A 21,530-nucleotide genomic window follows, 5' to 3' on the forward strand; every position below is an offset into this window, starting at 1 on the left:
TTATAATGGGGTACATTTGTGCCCAGTGATTTTAAAGTCAATCAATATACGGCAAGTTATGCCTGAGACAAAAGAAGTTCAAAAAGCTTTATGGAAAAGTTGACCTTTTGCCAATTGTGACCTTGACCTTTGATGTAGAAAAACAGTTGCTATGTGCAACATGTAGTTTTTAAATGGTGTCCATTCATCACAAGTTAATTTCAAATATATCTATATATGGCAAAGTAATGGCTGAGACAAGAATTTACAGACAAACATCCAGACACCTGTACAGACACAGGGTGAGACTGCTATGTCAGCTTCTTCGAAGTGGGAAATAAAACATATAAGGGACTCAATGTCCTGAAAGATTTCAATGGCATCAAGCTACAACAAATAGGTTTAAACTAAACTAATACCCCGAGACATCCTGTGTAGCCAGCCACAGTCGCCATCTTGCTTCGTAAATATGGAGTCATGGAGTGAACGCCACCAATATAGAAGTGCTCATTCAAAATAATAGCTGGCCAAAAAACACTGATGGTTTCAACGTCGCATGACACTCTTTCAGAGAGCAGATGTCTAACGAAATGTTGACAATATAGCGGACAGTCCCTTCTGCCAATGGAATGTTGCCTGTTAATGTTTCTCCATAGAAATTCTAGGAGATGTAAAGATTGCCTTTATGCAGTTGAAGAAGAAAATGGAAGTGCTCTTGCTTTAACTCTGAAAACTGAAACCAAGAAGAGATATGTTTGTCAGAAACACAATGCCCCACAATGCCCCCTATTGCGCCGCTTTGAAATAAAATGTATTATGCGTCTAACTGCTACGAATACATATCTCTTTCGAGGCAAACTGACGAGCTCTAACTTAATATATGATTTGTGCAATGCATACTATGAAGATATTGAACTATTGTTTTGGAAATGCCGGGTAGCGCAACATTTATGGAACAGATTAGCGGACGACATGTTTGATAAAGGCATTTTAATATATTTTAACTACGAACTAATTTGTTTTGGACAGATGGGATAAAATAAAAACAAAGCAAACTATTATATATTTAAATTGAAAAGAATGCACTAACCTCCTGATTTCAACAATTTCCTTACATTCCTAAAATTAGGTTTTGATATAGAACAAGAAATAGCCCTTAAAAACGATAATTTCTAACAATTTAATACAAGTTATGAGACATAACTTGACAGTCAGTTTTGAGCTTCCAGCTTTTTAAAAAATGTATTTCTTACTTTTACTTTTGTTTTTATATTTTATTTATTTTTTGGAAAAAAGAACATAATTAATTACCCATTGTTTAACCACATTTATCGCGTATCCGCATGCAGATAAAATATATTTTAAAGAAAAAATATGAAAAAAATCCATTAAACGTGCATATACGCCAATAACTTACATTGTTATCTTCTTGAATGAAACAAAATGTTCACAATGTATGTACATGTATAATGTTTGTTTTTTCCTGATATTTAATATAAAAAATGAAAGTTTGTGATGAAATGATTTAGTTAAAGATAAACTGTGCATTAAAGGGGCCTTTTCACAGATTTTGGCATATTTTGAACTTTGTCATTAAATGCTTTATACTGATAAATGTAAACTTTGGATCTAAAAATCTCCAGTAAAAAGTCAAGAATAAAATTTAAAAAAGGAAAAAAGTAGCCGCAGCAGGGCTCGAACCAGTGACCCCCGGAGTCTTCAAGATTGATCTTTTCACGTTCGAAGTCTTTAAAAGGGATCTTTTCACGTTTTGGTAAATTGACAATATTGAAAAAAAAATGTTTCAGATTCGCAAATTTTCGTTTTAGTTATGAAATTTGTGAGGAAACAGTAATGCTGAACATTTCCCATGGTCTAATATAGTCATTATATGCATCTTTTGACGATTTAAAAACCTGAAAATTATAAAGCGTTGCAACGCGAAACGATTGAATAATTTGGAGAGTTCTGTTGTTGTCGTTTACTTTTGTGAAACTACGAATATTGCTTATATAAAGTATAAAATGCATACATAGTGTACATTAATTTATTCTTTTGTTAATAAATACTTACACTTAAGTTCCAATTTTCGGAAATATTGTAAAAATGCTTTGAAAATGAGAACTGAGACATTCAATGCAAACGTGGAGTAATACAATGGCTTTATTGCATTATAAACACATTTTTATATACTATTTTGGACACATTCGCATTGCTATGCATGTGCTAATTGCTTATACTTTGTCAGTTTTGTATATATAACGACGAACTGGACTTCTACTACAGCAGCTTACAATGCAATGTGATGTTTGTTGCACACCCAGATATACAGTCTATAAGTCCTGTTCGCTACATTTCATTCGGTGTTCTCTCTAAAACCCAGTGGTGAAAGCTTTAGTTGTAGCATAAATACCCAGAGTCTCGTAGGGTCATATTAATGTTCTGATTGGAAAGTCATTTGGGTATGATTCCTCTGTAGTTCAGCGTCATTCGTTCGACTACCTGGGGGATAACTATCAGGGTCGAATTTCACACCTTGATGAAGTGTTGACCTTTCATGGTGTTGATGGATTGTTCATAAGCGCTGCGCCGCTGCGGCCACGGTCCTGGACACGGAGTCGGATTGAGGAGTACACGAACCCGAAGTCGGGCAAGGTTCATCCAGACATATTTAAAAATACAATTTATAGGCCCCTAGAACTTGGAATTATCTTCAACATTGAGGTAAGGCAACACATAAAGGAGACATCATGCCATGGCTTTCTCATGATTGACACGGCAAACTCGAGGAACTGGGGACGTAGCTCTAGTGAGCGGCTTAAATGTGCAAATGCTCGTATGTGAGATTGTGTAGTCAGCTGTAATAACCTTTTTCTTTACTTTTATTTATTTTACCTGGGGTTAAAATACTAACAACAACAAAGGTAACTGTCTTCAAATTTCGTCAATGTTTACTGGAAATAAAAGAAAATACGAACATATTTTAAACATGAATTTATTAAGTATGTCCATGCTTTTTAATCAGCTGTTGTATATTATGTGAATGCGCAGTAAAGGTTAATGTAATAATCGAACGTGTTTTGTCACGAAAACACATGACGAAAAGACAAAATAGCTTTATAAAAGCTGTAGTGAAATAAGGTCACTCCCAACAGCCTTGCTGTTGGGCTAGCTCTTTAGCGACGCGGTTCATTCCCCCGTCGGAGCTCAGAATTTTTCACTTTAATGGCGACGAGGCGAACCATTCAGAAAGTGGGCTTGAGCTGTTAAATGGTTTGAATTAGCGACGATACGGACCATGGACCATACAGCCCAGACCATACGGCCCAGATAAGCTGACCATACGGCCCAGATAAGCGGACCATACGGCCCAGATAAGCGGACCATACGGCCCTGATTAGCGGACTATAAGGCCCAGATTTGCGGACTATACGGCTTAGATTTGCGGATGATACAAAACATGTTTTAATAATAATATTCATTTCGTGTTCCACTTCCTTATTTTGTAATAATATATTTAATAAATATTAAAGTTGATGTAATGGCATAAAACCTACATTCTTGTTTAAAGTTTGAACATTTGCGGACCATACGGCTGAGAATTTTGGACCCTACGGAACATGTCAGAATTAATATTCATTTTGTGTTCCACTCCTTTAATATTGATTCGATACATTTAAAAACTATTATAAATTGCTGAAATAACATTAATGACAACATACTTGTTTAAATTTGAACATTTGCGGACCATACAGCCCGATTTTCGGATCATACTGACCATGTCTATATTAATATTTATTTTGTGATCCACTCTTTCTGAAATTCAATATTGAATCAATAAATTTAATAAAATATTAAAAGTTGCTGAAATAACAGATTAGCAGACTATACAGCCCATATTTGCGAACCATACCGAACATGTCTGAATTAATATATATTTCGTGTTCCACTTCTTTCAATATTTTATCAATAAATTAATTCATATATTAAAGTATCCGTAATGACAAAATACGTGTTTAAATTTGAACATTGGCGGACCATACGGATCATGTCTTAATAAGTAATTCATGTTCATTCAAGATTTTGAGAAAATATAAAATATAGAAATGACATTGCCATAAACGGAAAAAGTTCTATTATTTTATCGTTTAATGACTCATCAATTGTCAATTAGTGAAATTATTAACATCAATCAATATGTGTCTTAAATGGGCGCATTCGGGATGCAAACATATGCAGATGTTGTCTTCAATAATAACGATTGTCGCACTTTACCTTTAATTGGTATTTACAGAGGTGTTAATCAATTATGGTATATTCTCAACGACAGATACAGATAACACCAATCAGTAAGTGTCATAAAATAGGCGTATTCGAGGTGCAAATATACGAGTCAATAATGCAAATGTTATACCCGTATTGACATTTAAAAATATATGTTTGACTGCTAAATTTTAATAACATGTAATAAATAGGTATCTAAATGTGTTAAATAAAGATGCATAGATAAAACATGTACATGTGTTGTGTGCATTTATTTTTTAAGACAGAAACACATGTGCATTTTTTTTGTAAAATATTTAAGTGCCGTGTTTTTTTTCACTTATAGGGGAATGGTGGCGGGGCCCGTCCAAAGGGTAAAAATGCGTCGTTTCTTAGAAAAAGGGGAAAATTAAAAATTCACTCTTTTTTATGTAATGATATTTATTATATGAATACACATGTTTGTTACATAATGTATGAATATAATATTCACAGCAGAATGTCTCTGTCCTTTTTCTGAAATATATATCAATGATGTTTTCAACATTAGTTTCGAACAGTTCAACCTTCATGCACAGTCTCAGTTTTCTTAGCAATTTTGAGTCTAATTGATTTTTTTTTAATTGATTAAATGGCAAATTTGAGCATTTTTTATCAATAAAATGGACCAAATTGGAATGTTTTTATCAACAAATATTTACACAATATAGATACATCAGACCTTTTCCTGGGAGAAAAATGCAACTCATGTGAAAAGTCCACTGATTTGGGAAAATCTAATCTAATTTAATATAACACTTTATAATAATTAAAAATCATATAAATTATAGTTAAATACTTTGTTAGTTATTTATGAAATAAATTTGAGATATATTTATCATGATTATGAAACAGTTCTTTCTAAAAAAATAAAAAAAAAAAAAAAAATTTAACATCTGGAGGGGATTTTTTTTACAAAATGGGGGGAAAATATATACTCTTTTTTGAGGGGAATGGGGCCGAATATCGGCCCCGAAATTGCCATTAAAAAAACACTGAAGTGGTGCAAGAAATTTTAGTTAACGTCACCAAGCTGCATCTATTATTTTTTTATAAGTATTATTGTCGAGTTTGATAACAAGAGATTTAGTCTATGAAAATGCATGTTTGCGTTATGCCTATTTTTAAAATAAATAATTGATGATACAATTTAAATGAGTTACAAATCCTAGAACATGAATAGCTTAATTGAAATAATCATAAACACAAACGTTTCATTACCCGTTTTTTAGTTTTAAAAGATGTATAGTATCACAGCATACTTAGCAGTGTAATATTTTGTGTATTAAAATAATCTACATGGCGTAAAGACATATGGTCCGTATGGTCCGCAAATATGGGCCGTATAGTCCGCAAACTTGGGTCGTATGGTCCATGGTTCATATGGTCCATATACCAATGGTTTCAGGGTGGGAATGTGTATGCAAGACATGCTGTAGCAGGCGTGTCTGGGCCTTGAAACATTAAGAGGGGAGGAGTGTAGTGAAACAAGGTCACTCCCAAAAGCCTTGCTGTTGGGCTAGCTCTTTAGGGACGTGGTTATAGTGTCTGAGTCGACTACCACTCTGGAGATCGCGGGTTCAATCCCCCGTAGGAGCTCAGGATTTTTCACTTTAAAGCTACTTGTTAGTAAAAATCAATCAACATTAGGCAGTTATACCTAGATCTTAGGGCCATTGTTAAAGAATGTTAGCTTTCTTGGCCCATCTGATGATTTTCATCTTGGTTTTATCGCAACTTGTAATAGTACTAATTTATTTCATAGTGTGCATAACATGACAGTACACAATTTTTAGCGTTCCAATTTTCCTTGTTCAGACAGGTTATGGAAAGGTTCACATCAATCAAAGAAAAAGTTTCCTCACTCAGACTGTTCTAAACTGAAAAATCTCTAATTGAGAAGGAATTCAACCTGTGATTTCCTTCTTGCACAGTTTGACAAGAGTTACACGGGCCTTATTATGATTATATCATAATATATGCAAATGAGGTAGCACATTATGCATTTTTCATTTCTTTATTGATATAGTGCTATATCCTCTTGTTACCGCTTGATACACAGTTAAGGAAACAAGTATCAGACTTTTAAAATTAATGCAAACAAGCCAACAATAAATTATTTATCTTCAAAGATTTATTTGATTCCCTTTAAATCTATGTCAAAATTGTTTATTTACAGTGTGCTTAACCATGCATAGCACACCCGTGCAGTGTCTTCCTCAGACGTCCCAGGGCTGTTAGGGGTGGGTTAGGGAGGAATGCCCCTCCTTACTTTGTCTTTTTTTGCATTTATCAGGTCAACTCTATCTATTACCTCATTCTTTAGACTTTTCCTTTCTCTATCCATAACCCAATAATCAGGTATAATCAAGACCATCAATTCATTTGTTTAAGCAGAGTCTGGTAAATATTGACAACAAATTTGCTCAAGAATCAAACAAAAACAAACCATTGCCTTTTTTCTAAGGTATCCAATTAATTTACTCATATATTACTATTTAAAGATTTAATGAAGCAGATAAATGTCTAATTTCAGCCCACTGATTCATCATGGAAGAAAACAGTCTATTGATTGGTCCCCTGTCAGTGTTCTGGCGATGGTATATTTATGCCCTGCACGGCTATGCCACAGAAATCATATTCACAGCCGGTTGGGAGTTTGTCTTTAACTTAAACTGGAAACTCATGGGCAACACCAGCATCTGGATTATGCCTATATACGGAATATCAGGCTTAGTGTGCGAGCAAATCTACATAGCATGCAAAAGTCGTGGAATGCCTTTGATTTTAAGAGGCTTTGTCTATCTAGCATGGACATATATATGGGAGTTCAGCTCTGGTTTTGTACTCAAGCAGTTTGATCTCTGTCCCTGGGACTACAGTCACTATGAGGGTGATTTCATGGGGTTGATCACGTTAGAGTACGCCCCACTGTGGTACTTGCTTGGACTCATGTTAGATCTCATCGTTCTACCCCTCACACGCCAGCTGTACTGGGGACCTACTCATGACGATTTCAATGTCCTAAAGAAGCAGGATTAAGCCATACAGTATTTTCTTAGGTTTATTTGAGCTGCGCTTTGTGAAAACAGGGCTTAGTTAATGCTTTATTGCCTATTTCTTTATTGTTATTCCATATTTGTGTTAGTGAATTTGATTCTGTAAATGCATCTGTGTTAAACATGTCATTTATTCTTTCACAAAATTCAGGATGTAATTTGCAAACAAATTATGTAGCTTTTACTGTGCTTTCTTTATAAATCTTTTTATTCTTATCAAATACTGTTATTCATGTCAAAAGTAAGTATATAGGTGCAGTTCTGTTTTTGATGGGTGTGTGTGTATTTTTAAAGAGTTGCCTTGGTAATGGATTAATCTATTTATGTATTTGTTTATTGACATATTATCAAGTGTCTCCAAGGACATCAGATTGATGAGATATCTAGAAACTCAATTTTGTTTATACATTTTTTGTTGTATATCTTTTATTTGAAAATAAAACATAATTTCAGTATATTTATTTTTGGTGGATTCCTTGAATTTCACCATCAAGAAAGTTCATTAAACAGGCAAATCAATTGCACCTGACAACAAATATTGAAGTCATTGCGTTAAAATTATATACCTGTTCACTAAAAGATCTATCAAAATGTTTTAAATAATAGATCTCTTGTGACATAAATCACAAATATTTAAATTAGTCAATTCTTCGTTATGCGTATTGTTGTAGTATTTTTTCAAAATATTGTATCTTATTTATATGCTGTTATAAATTCATGCCAATGTTAATGGTAGTCTGGATGGTTGAAAGATTTTTTCACTAGTCGAAACTCTGAAGATAAATTTACCTTTAAAAAGGACCTATTTTAATATCAACATTTGTTAATGAGTCCTGACTCCGTTAACATTTATCTTTTTTTATCAAACTATTTTTGTGAAAGACATTCCAGAACAGTTAATATGTCTTAAATAAATATGCATGTGTAATGTGATATAATGTATAAAATTATTGAATGATTATGAAGCAGAAATGCGATTATCTAATTTCATGAATAAAATTGATTTATACATTTCTATACAAGTTTTAAATGGACCTATAAGTGTTAAGTGCAATATTTTCCAATAACATCTTTTTTTGTTCTATGTTCTGAATGTGACTTAGGTTGTTAAAAAGTTGTACAGATTTTAAGCTTGGCGTTTTCGAAGAAAACCCAAGGTATTTTCATAGCCAGCTCTTCGTCCGACGTCCACGTCGTGCTAAAACTTTAACATTTTATTAAGGTATTGAACATTGGCTCTAAAATCAAATTGCTTCAATCTTCAACTTTGAAACTTCATATGTAGATGCACCTTGATGGGTTCTACACGCCACACCAATTTTTGGGTCACTAGGTCAAAGGTAAAGGTCACTGTGACCTTTAAAAAAAATATATAAAAAAAATTGACAAGCTTTCATTTATTAAAAACTGCAACCATAGCCGAGCGTGGCACCCGTTATGCGGTGCTCTTGTTAATTTTTATTTCTATTACATAAGTCACTTTAATGAACAACGAATAAATACATTTATATAATTGCGGTGTTTCTACCTTTGTTAACACTTATCTTATGTGTAATGTGAATACACATTTCTATTTCTTCTCAGTGTTCATTTCAGCTATATACATGTATATATAAATATTGGTTTTCACGTTCATTTATATTAAGCATACATATTTTAATTTGTTTACATTGTATGCCTTATTGGACAACATTATGTCTACAAAATTTATTACACAGGGACCATATATTTCTTTAACACTGCCTTTGTTAGTCCCCCACTGCAAAGCGGTAGGGATTTTTTTTTTTTTTTTTTTTTTTCATTTTAAAGCATATATTGTATACATACATGTCTTTCATTTGCAATCAATGTTGTTTGTTTTAACAAATTATACAGAAATATGCCTTATAATGGTTTTTTTAGACCTTGGTTTGTAATATTACAATCAGTGAGAACGGGATGTGTTCTAATATATATAATAATCAATGATGTTATAAGATTAAAAAAAATAAAAATAATAAAAAATAAATTGAATATATGAAATGATAAACTAGCATTAAGATAGAAGTATATTTAAGTGGACAAGCATTATGAAAATTTAATTCGATTCCATTTTTGTTAAAAAATATGCAATGTATCATTACTGAGGGCTATTTCTTTCTCAATCTGGATTTATAATTTCAGGCTATGTATAAAACAATTAAAATTTGGTAATTGTTTCTTGTATTTCATGTTAAAGATAAAAAGTTTCATCAATATGATAATAAAATTCACAATATTATGACCGTCTATGGATTTTAATCAGTTAATTCCAAAACTAACATTTAAGAGGGATAGTTTAATGTTTAGTTGCTGTTGGCAAAGAAAGGATGTCAACTGATTCCAGATAGGTTGGATGTATTTGCACTCCCAAAATATATGTTCTATAGTTTCGACTTCTTAGGTACATTGATCATGACTCGCAGATGACCCCTATTGATTTTGAGGTCACTATGTCAAAGGTCAAGGTCACGGTGACTCGAAATAGTAAAATGGTTTTTGAATGATAATTCAACTTATGCATACGCGGCTAACAGGGCACACTGTGAACAATATTACTGAAGCAACTGGTCTGTAATCCTAAATCTATAATTATCAGTCCAATGAAACATCATCCTTTTAGTAAAATACAGTGGATCAGTAAAAATATTATCAGAATATGAGATTTTTTGTATATTTTGTATATTAAATATTGTGTTAATGTTTAATTTTGTTGATTAATATAAATATATAGCAGGACAGGGGAGGTAATACACTACAGGGGAAACAAATGCAATAAGTTAAAATTTATTGTTACATATTTGCCTCCCTTGTAATATATTTAAATTTTACCAAATGTAAGGCTAACAGCATTTTGTAATGCATTCTACTACTACTACTACTACTACTACTACTACTACTACTGCTGCTGCTGCTGCTGCTGCTGCTACTACTACTACTTCTTCTTCTACTACTACTACTACTACTACTTCTACTGCTACTTTTACTACTTCTACTACTACTACTACTACTACTACTACTACTACTACTACTACTACTACTACTACTACTTCTACTACTACTCTACTACTACTACTAGTAATACTACTACTACTACTACTTCTACTACCTACTACTACTACTAGTACTACTACTACTACTACTACTACTACTACTACTACTACTACTACTACTACTACCACTTCTACTACTACTACTACTATTTCTTCTGCTACCACAACCTACTACTACTACTACTCTATTACTACTACTACTACTACTACTACTACTACTACTACTACTACTACTACTACTACTACTACTACTACTACCTACTACTACTACAACTACTTCTACTACTACTACTACTACTACTTCTACTACTACTCTACTACTACTACTACTACTACTACTACTACTACTACTACTACTACTACTTCTACTACTACTACTACTACTACTACTACTACTACTACTACTACTACTACTACTACTCCTACTACTACTACTTCTACTACTATTTCTTCTGCTACCACCACCACCACCATTCACAGTGACAAAAAACGTATTCACACAATGGCTGCTACTACAACTTATAGCCCATATAGGGGGGCATGCATGTTTTACAAACAGCCCTTGTTATTGGTGGCGATAATTCGATGTAGGTATTTGAACTGAAAGTTTCTTAGTGTGATGTCGATTGTTGTTTTGTATGACATAATAAATATTTCTTTCCAGTTTAATTCATGCTCTTGGAATATACTTTGTCATTTTATTTGGAATTTGGGTAGTTCGTTAATCTTGTTGTTTATTTGTATTCTGTATAATAGTTTGTTCGGTTTTTATTTTGTTGTGAGTTTTTCTAGAAATTGAGTTCTAATGTTTTGCGTGTTGTCTGCGTTTATAATAGATTTTATATGTGATGGAATACTTTTTATCAGCGTGTAATACATAAGGAAGTCTGTTGCTGGGATTTCATACAAGTAGCATATATTATCAAAGGAATAATAATTGTTTATTCGGTAATCAAATAGTTGATCGACATACTTTATGCTCTTTTCAAACCAGTTTTTATCAAAGAATGTGCTATCATTTGCGTTTATGTTTTTATTAGCTCACCTGAGCGATAGCTCGGGGTGAGCTATTGTGATCACTCACCGTCCGGCGTCCGTCCGTCCGTCTGTCTGTCTGTCTGTCTGTCTGTCTGTAAACAATTTGTAAACATCTTCTTCTACTAAACCATTGAGCCAATTTCATGTGGAGCATCCCTAGGTCATGGGACAAAAGAATTGTTAAAAAAAATTTGATCACATAACCAAGATGGCCGCCATGACCATATATGGTAAAAACCTTAAAAAATCTTCTTGTCAGAAACCGCTCATCAGATTTTCAAAAATTTTCACAGGGATGACCTTTGAAGGCTCCCCTGAAAAAGTTGTTCAAAGAAATTTGATTCGTCAAAAAACATGGCCGCAGGAGCTCGTTGAACTTTGCATGTTTATTCGTTTTTGCCTATTTTGTGAAAACTTTCAAAAATCTTCCACATTTTTTGTCCGATCTTCTTCTACTAAACCATTGAGCCAATTTCAACTAAATTTCATGTGGAGCATCCCTAGGTCATGGGACAAAAGAATTGTTAAAAAAAAATTGATCACATAACCAAGATGGCCGCCACGACCATATATGGTGAAAACCTTAAAAAATCTTCTTGTCGGAAACCGCTCATCAGATTTTCAAAAAATTTCACAGGGATGACCTTTAAAGGCTCCCCTGAAAAAGTTGTTCAAAGAAATTTGATTCGTCAAAAAACATGGCCGCAGGAGCTCGTTGAACTTTGCATGTTTATTCGTTTTTGCCTATTTTGTGAAAACTTTCAAAAATCTTCCACATTTTTTGTCCAATCTTCTTCTACTTAACCATTGAGCCAATTTCAACTAAATTTCATGTGGAGCATCCCTAGGTCATGGGACAAAAGAATTGTTAAAAAAAATTTGATCACATAACCAAGATGGCCGCCATGACCATATATGGTAAAAACCTTAAAAAATCTTCTTGTCAGAAACCGCTCATCAGATTTTCAAAAATTTTCACAGGGATGACCTTTGAAGGCTCCCCTGAAAAAGTTGTTCAAAGAAATTTGATTCGTCAAAAAACATGGCCGCAGGAGCTCGTTGAACTTTGCATGTTTATTCGTTTTTGCCTATTTTGTGAAAACTTTCAAAAATCTTCCACATTTTTTGTCCGATCCTTTCCAAATTTGCACAGTGTCTTTATATCAATGAGGACACGAACCCTACAAAAAATGAGCATTATTGGTCCATGAAGTACAGAATTACCTCCCCTTGAATTGAGAAAATGGTGTTTATGCAATAAAGTCCAAATTTTTCATCCAATTCTTTCCAAACTTGCACAGTGTCTTCATATCAATGAAATCTCGAGCCCTGTCGAAAATGAGCAACATTGGACCATTAAGTCCAGAATTATCTCCTTGAGATGGCAGATTTAGAAATAATTATAGTGTACTCTTTTTTCCAATTAATAGTGCTATTAGAGTAAAGGATTTGCTGGCTACAGGCCAGGTTTCTCTGACACGATTCTCTGACACAATAGCTGCATCTCAGTGGAGACCTCCTGCTGATAAAGATGTGCCTTTAGGAGGATTTGAAAGGCAATACTTACATAAGCCAATAGTTGCAACTCAGTGGAAACCCCTAACAACCCTTTCAGAACTGTACAATTGCATAACCTGCACCTGTTGAACTCAATAACAACTTTCCAAGAAATTCTTTATTGCATAATCAAACAGCTCAAGCAGATTTCAAAGATTCTTACATGCCCCTCTTTGATGTATTATTCAATTCAGGTCAGTCAGTTCTTCAAATCCCTTTACTCATGTGACATGGTTGACTCAAATAAATAAGTGAGATGTCCAATGTTTTTAGTAAATAGATCAGTGCATGATAAAAAGGCATACCCATAGGTTTCTCATTATGGGTTGGCTATGCATTTTCATTTTTTTGTACTTTAATGTAGATGCATCTAGAAACCATTGTGCCTTTTCCTAATGCAAACACTTGATGCCTCATTAGCAGATGATATTTTGAGAATTTTAAGAAAAAAAATAAATCTGTTCAAAACAAGCCAAGATTTCTTGTATCTCAATGATTTCAACTTCAATTGCATAACTATACATCATTGAAGAAGTTGTTTCAATTCATGATGTCTTTAAGCCCTTTTACATTAATTTAGACTCTTCCAAAATAAAAGCATATCCCCCCATACATACACTATTGCATAATCAAACTATAGCATTCTCCTCATAAACCCTTAACCCACAACAGTTAATTCTTTCTGCAAATGTTTGTGACTGTGGAAATTGTTGAAATAAAAGAAGAAAATGCTGAGATTAGCATTTTCTCCTTTCATCACAATGCTTCCTACCCTATTAAATCTGTTTATTCTTATTCCATAATAACTTAATTTGTTGTCTGCAACCTCTTTCAATTTGAAAAGGGTTAACTACCAGAAATCAATTAATGCTGTAGTTTTTCTTTAAAATGGGAGGTGATTATTGCTTAGGAAATTGCTCTGGTAGGGTTGAATCATCGTGGGAAATTGAGAAATTGTTCAGTCCAAAATATGTTGATTGGTAAAAGGATTTATCCTTATGCAAACATGGGTTGCCTGTTTAGTCGATGATATCTTGTCAATTTTGAGAAAAAGGAGGAATCTCTTCAAAACAAGCAAAAATTCCTTTTATCTCAATGTTTAAGTTTTTAGCGTACCTGAGCAGATCATATTCTCCTAAACCATTGAGCCAATTTCAACCAAATTTCATGTGGAGCATTCCTACCTAAAGAAAAAAAAATATTGTTAAAAAAAATTTGGTCACATAACCAAGCTGGCCGCCATGCCCATATATGGTCAATACCTTAAAAAATCTTCTTGTCAGAAAGGGCTCGTCGGATTTTCATTTTTTTTTACAAGGATGATCCTTAAAGGCTCCCCTAAAAATTTGTTCAAGAAAATTTGTTTCTTGTCAATTACCATTGGGCCTAAGGCTATTAAATTTGTTCAGGTGAGCGATTCAGGGCCAATGTGGCCCTTGTTATTCCATAAAATTATTTTGCGGTAGGGAAAATTATAGGAAGGATCTTTGTGTTTCTGTCACTGGGTCAGTCAGTCTGTCTTTTGCACGTATGTGTCAACTCCATATCTCCTATCCCTTTGACAAATTGTCAAGAAACATGCCTCAAATGTAAAAGGCATTGAGATGATGTACAGGAGGCATGAATCAGTCATCCCTGGTCAAGGTCAACGGTTTGGGTCAACATGTTCATGCTTGCTCCATATCTCCTATACCCTTTGAAGTCATGAAACTTGGCTACAATGTTTACTTCATTTAGACGATGTGTAGAATGCAGGATTCAGCCTTGGCAGCTCAAGGCCAAAGGTTGGAGCCTCCATTTTGTGTTTGCTCAATACCTTCTTTACCTTTTGAAGAATTTTCTTGAAATTTGGCTTCAATGTTAAGTTAATTGAGATGATGTGAAGAAGGCATGAATCAGTCATGCATGCTGATGGTCAAGGTTAAACATCAAGGCCACACGTTTAAGTTTTAATATTTGTGTATCCGGTCCATATCTCATATAACCATTGAATATTCTTCATGAAAGTTGGCTACAATGTTAAGCTTACAGAGTTAAAGTGCAGAAGACTTTAGTCAGTCACTTATGCCTGCTTAAGGTCATTCTCTAAGGCTAAGAGTTTGAGCCTTTAGTTGTAATTCTATTTATTTTAGCTCGATTGCATAAAAAGTCTTAGGCTTATTTGAAATCTCTAGAGTCTGTTTCCTCTGCCTAGAACCAGTACTTGGTGTCTTTGAGGGAGATCTTAAGAACGCTCAAACTGGGGATTGAACCAGTGACCTCCCGGTTGCTAGGCGTACACCATATTCATTACGCCATGGCAAGCTTTTGTTTTCCTATCTTTGTCAGTATCTTCTTAACCATTTGAAGATTGAAAATGGCTTTAACAACCAGCATAAAACCAGAACAGCCTGCAAGTAACTCACAGTCTGTTCAGGTTTTATGCTGTTTGCTGCTCATCAGTATCTAAGGGCTGGAAATGAAGCCTTTCAAACTTGAATTTAGTAAGAAAGGTCTAAAATTAAATTTAACTTTTTAAAGGACAGCAAATACGTTAAAATACGTATCTAAGTGGTAAATGGTGAAAATTGGTAGACCAGCTACTTATGTGTGAACATTTCACCAGGAGTGAGCATATAAATTATGCTTCAAGAATGGGGAACAATCTTTACTGAAATGATCTCAAAAACTTGAATATTTTCTTTTACATCTAATTGTAAACATTTGGTTGATTTGATATTTATTTGAAATCATTGCTTATACTTTGATCAGGTTCATGTTTATTGTTCAATTTCTTCGTGCAATAAAGATTTTTGCTGATTTAAAAGCTCCAAAAGTCGCTTAAAATCATTGACCAAATCCGATTGTTTTCATCTGATCCTCAGGCAAACTTGGGCATTACAATTTTTGAAGTTGAAATGTCTTGGCCAATTTTTATGATGGACCAAATTACTAAGGAAAATACAGAATTTAAGCACTTGATTTATGTTAAATTGTCTTTAACCCTTTTTGTTCACTATGAAACCATTTTTATCTTATTATTGTTTATTTTCATATAAAATTGTGAGAAAGCTTTTATTCTTACAAACAGCTCTTGTATTAATTGCTTTCAGGATAGTTAATGGTGCCCATTTAATTGTTGTTTAATAGATTTTTTCTTGATATTTTGTCTGTGATTGCTGTGTTAGAATAAAGTTATACATTGCAAATATTGTTCACATGGTTTATAAGGTATAGTAACCCAGGGGTGTCAATTTTCCGGATTATTCCGGAAATCCGGATTTGAGCCGTCCAGGGTTGATTTTGAGGTGAATGTAAATCCGATGAGTTTGTTTAAGGCGGGTGGGGGTAGGGACAAAATTCTTTTAGTGCGGGATCATTTCAGAACGAATATTGTTATAGCATCGTCGGCATTCCGGACATTTGCGCTTGGTACAGATTTTATTTATTGATTTCGGTAAGCGTTGGCACTGACATGAGCAGTAACTGGCTAAGTAAAGCACTGCAATATCATATTTTAAAACAATATGTTAATCAAATCATATATAGTACACCCAAAGCAGAACAAACGTATTTCGCGATCCGCGGCGGCAAGGCAAAACGAGTCGATGCCGCGTCAGTCGTTGAAGCCGCGTCAGTATGCGGCGGCAAGTCGCATTTCGCCGCGAAACTTCGCATCTGTCCGCCGAGGCATGCCGCTATCCGCGACATGATGCCGAGTCGATGCGCATCATGAAATAAAAAATCTTTTTAAAATTATTAGTAACATGTAGTTAACAAATTTTGAAAGAACAATTATAATAATAATTAAAATCATAATAAATTTATTGTGCGCGGATTGTATTAGCATATACATGTAAGCATAGTTAATGTGTCTGGCCAATTAAGTTTGTTTCCCGTCCGTAGTGTATGTATTTCACACATAAACAAGGTCACGTAATTATGTTTTCGCACATACAAGTGGTCAAGGCTCCAGCATATGGTGGATTTATAAATTAATTGCATGTTCATTTTGCTATTAAATCTAAGCTGAGAAAATTAGCAGTTTGAAGCCACATCAATAATCAAGACGGTGACGACGTATTTGTTGTTTTGTTAATTATCAGCTTATTTTCTATTGTTTGAATATGCGTATATAAACAGGTTTTATTTTGTTCATATTATACAGTTAATATCGCTACTAATTACCCGATACTCCCGTATATTCCAGTTTTAAAGCAAATGCTGGTAAATATTTACGATACACAAACATTCTCGATATTTCCTTAAGTATCAAATACATTTTGGCATTTGTTACTATTTATAGAGATGATGAAATAACGTCTAATCAGGGCGTTTTTTTTCCACTGAACACGCGATTTACGCCTAACGTGATGTTCATGTATTTATACAACACAAAATACACCCAAACTTTCCAAATGACGTTCTACATGTCTGCATAATTTTCGCGCTTTTTATGAAACAAAGGATATTTTAGCACTGTTTATTTGACGCTAGAATTTGTCAAAGGTCGCGTTAGCATTAAAATTCGGAAGTGTGTTTTGGATTACAAATTTAATAATGATAATCGAACGAAACATTAACAGTTGCGCGTAATTAATTCTACGCTACACATACATGTATGTACATGTAGGTGGATATCTTTTCACTCGATCCGCCGCGTACGTATGCGGCGGATTCACTCCGCGAAAGTACGCGAGGTTAACACAGACTCGGCGTCGTTGCGCGGATCGATGCCGAGTTCCACGGCGATACGCCGCGTGAACACACGTTTCGGCCGCCGCGTACTAATAATCTGGCCGTGGCGTAGCCGCGGATTATGTTTGTGCCACGTTAGCTGTACTGTATTGACTGCGTATTTGCTAGGTTACTGGTTACTGGTTTTAATTTTCTGCAGTCAAACGATATGCATATTTTATTTCATTTGCAAATGATGTTTTGCGACATGTTTTCGGACAGTCGTTTTCAGATATGCTGGTTTGTCGATTTTAATTTAATTTCGAAGTTCTTAATATCATTTGTTTAGAATGACAAATACACCTGCGGTGTTACAGATGGTTTGGTTTATAATATTTCGCATTGTACTCACCAGAAATTGCAACTAGAAAGACTTTAAAAAAAGAACAATAAGCTAGGACTCGGGGGGGGGGGTTGTGCCCTCTCTTCCCTTTATCCTACGGCTTTATTTTCCGGATTTCAAATTTGGGATAATTGACACCCCTGTTAAATCCTTAGTGCAAGGGAATAAGATTTTATTACAGCCCCATCTAAGACAATGGGTCTGATGCCAATGGCTGCCTGTGTAGCTGAAGGCCAGCATGCCAAACACGCTGTCTGTCAATGTCTGGTCAGGAGCTACATTGTCCACAACAAACTAGTGCATGTTTACGTGGTCTTTGCAGGATGGGCTGGAGCTACATTGTCCACAATAAACTAGTGCATGTTTACGTGGTCTTTGCAGGATGGGCTGGAGCTACATTGTCCACAATAAACTAGTGCATGTTTACGCGGTCTTTGCAGGATGGGCTGGAGCTATCCTGGCTGCAAATGGCTGAAGACCACTTTTTGCATGAAATGAGTCGTATTTCAATTATACAATTATGAGTGATTACCTCCTAGCACACTTGACAATCATACTTGTAATTAATCTTCAGTTATTGTTATATTTCAAAGACAGTTAATAAATAAGAAAAACAATTTCAAACTGTGAGGGAAAATATCAATATCTGTGCTGAAAGTATTTATTGAATTCAGCAACTGCATACTTCCTTTACTTCATGCTAGAAACTAATACATGTACTTGTTTTTTATAGTATATCTGTTGCTATCAATGAAACTGACATGGATCATAGAATATATATTCCCCAGTTAATACTGAGCAGTTGAAGTATAAGGAAACAAAAGTCTATAGAAACCAGCAATAAAAGCTGTAATTGTCGACCAGATTAACGTGAATACATTCAGTTTGACATGTATTGATTTTCCCACGGCAACAGATTTATTCTCTCAGAGATACATTGCTTGTATTCCCATTTAACTTTCCCGATTAAGATACTCTTAAAGGGGCCTTTTCACGCTTTGGTAAATTGACAAAATTTAAAGAAATTGTTTCAGATTCGCAAATTTTGCTTAAAGTTATGATATTTGTGAGGAGACAGTAATACTGAAAATTTACTATGCTCTAAAATATCCATTATGTGCATCATTTGACGATTTAAAAACCTGACAATTATAAAGCGTTACAACGCGAAGTGATTTAATAATTTGGAGAATTCTGTTGTTGTCGTTGTATTTTATAATACTACGAGGATTGCATATATAAAGTTAAAAATACATTTGTCATGGTATCGGAGCGGATGGTCTAGTGGATAGAGTGGTAGACTTTTGCTCCATGGCCTAAGCTGTAAGTGGTTAGAGCCCCGTTGAGGGTTACTTTTTTTAAAAGTCTTTAATTGTATTCTTGTTTTTTTTACTGGAGATTTGTAGACCCAATGTTAACATTTATAAATATAAAGCATTTAATTACAAACTTCAATACATGCCAAAATCTGTGAAAAGGCCCCTTTAATACATGCAAACATCTGCTAGTATACTCTACCTCAATTTAAGGAATTCAAGATTGAGTCACCACGTTTGATCAAAATTGAAGTCATGAAGTTGGCTTTAAGTGGTTTAATTGCTTCAAAAATATTTGATTAGAGGGGACGATGAACATTCCCACCCTAAGTTATCAATATTTTTTTCTAAGATTCGTTGTGGGCCTGTATTCACCAATCCTTCTTAGACTTTAACCAGAATAAGAAACATGAAAAGTATGTTCAACATTTGATTATATATAGATGCAGATGTTGCTTATGTCAGTAAAAAATTATTTAAAAATCGGCCAAGTTTCATCAAGATTGGAGGAAAAATTAAGCTTCTGTGGACTTGAAATGTTAAGTTTTATGTGTTATTATGCCCCTCCCATAGGGTGGCATATAGCAGTTGCACTATCCATCCATCTGGCATTCCATTTTCTGGACTGTTTTCCCTTAACGCTTTCAGATATTCAGCTGAGTTTTGTTGTGTGAGTCTACCTACATGACTAACAGATGAAGTCTGAGTTCATTCCGGTCCATTGATTTTAAGTGAAGTTACGGGAAATGAACTTGGGAATTTTCTATAGAATAACACTTTCAGAATATATTCCAAAACCCTTCCAAATGCTGTCCAAGAACCATTACTTTATCCTGAGTTTTTCAGTTGGAATATAGCTGCTGTGTTGCTTGAAAGTGCAGTAGGATGCATTGTGTTTCACAAACACAGTTTTTGTTTTAGACTGTAAAGGGAGTTGTTCTGTTCACAGAGTTTGGCATATTTTGAACTTTGCCATTAATTTTTTGAAATTTATAAATGTAAACACTGGAACTAAAAATCTCCAGTATAAAACAATAATAAAATGAAAGAAAAAGAAAGTTATCCACACCTAGGCTTGAACCACTGAACCTGGGTGTAAAAACAGTTCTTAAACCTCTGTCATCCATGCTGTTATAGTTTATAGTGTATTTTATGATTTTTTTATAAGCAATCCAGGCAGTTTCACAAAATAAAAATGATAACACAGAACTCTCCAAATTATTTGATTGTTTCGCCTTTGTAACCCTTTATAATTTGCAGGTGTTCAAATCTTAAAAAGATGCAAATAATTGGTATTTTTGAGCATGAACATTGGTCAGTATTATTGTTTCCTCGCAAAACAAAACAAAAAATGCAAATCTGAAACAATATATTTAATTTTTGTCAATTTACCAAACTGTGAACAGGTCCCTTTAAATGAAAAGATATTATTAGATACTCATGAAACATATTATGAATGCAATAAAGTTATTATGTTTCGTGAAGCCATAAGCTAGGATTTCCAATAGGTGCATTCAAATATGCTGCCATGAAATTAATTAGTGCATCACATATGCATGCTTTCCTGCTGAAATAAGCATACTGCAGATTATCATTGGTCATAGAAACTTATAGATCTTCAGGCAGAAAAATAATACATGGTTGTCCATGGACTGGGCTAAATCAATATGAGCCGTGTTCTGAGAAAACTGGGCGTTATGCATGTGGGTAAAGTGTCGTCCCAGATTAGCCTGTGCAGTCCGCACAGGCTAATCAGGGACGACACTTTCCGCTTTTATGACCTTTTTTGTTTAAATGAAGTCTCTTCTTAGCAAAAATCCAATTAAGGTGGAAAGTGTCGTCCCTACTTAGCCTGTGCAGACTGCACAGGCTAATCTGGGACGACACTTTACGCACATGCATTATGCCCAGTTTTCTCAGAACGCAACTCATATTATCCTGCTTCTTTTCTTTGAAAGGAGGACCAATTAAGCACTAATTAAGTGAATGTACTTTAAAATGCTTTGTCATACCAGCCTCTACAATTAAAGTTAAATAAATATTTTTATTTGAAAGAGATTTCAATATTTGTCCAAAACATAGGTAATGCTGGTCATCTAACCTACACTTGGAGACTTTTCTAACGCAACACTTTCAAACTTGAATATCT

The 21,530-nt window shown here is 34.3% G+C and overlaps 1 protein-coding gene across 1 annotated transcript; it reads left to right on the top strand.

Moving 5' to 3' along the window:
* The first annotated feature begins 6,831 nt into the window (after positions 1-6,831).
* LOC127872085 (transmembrane protein 229B-like) lies at positions 6,832-7,323 on the top strand. The gene has a single exon (XM_052415415.1). It carries the CDS (start codon positions 6,832-6,834, stop codon positions 7,321-7,323), a length of 492 nt encoding a protein of 163 aa, XP_052271375.1.
* The last annotated feature ends 14,207 nt before the right edge of the window (positions 7,324-21,530 follow it).

Source organism: Dreissena polymorpha, chromosome 3, assembly GCF_020536995.1.
Source record: "Dreissena polymorpha isolate Duluth1 chromosome 3, UMN_Dpol_1.0, whole genome shotgun sequence".
NCBI lineage: Eukaryota > Metazoa > Mollusca > Bivalvia > Myida > Dreissenidae > Dreissena > Dreissena polymorpha.

What these genes read in the sequence shown, in the direction of transcription:
- LOC127872085 (XM_052415415.1), top strand. Translation starts at nt 6,832, where the DNA reads ATGGAAGAAAACAGTCTATTGATTGGTCCCCTGTCAGTGTTCTGGCGA.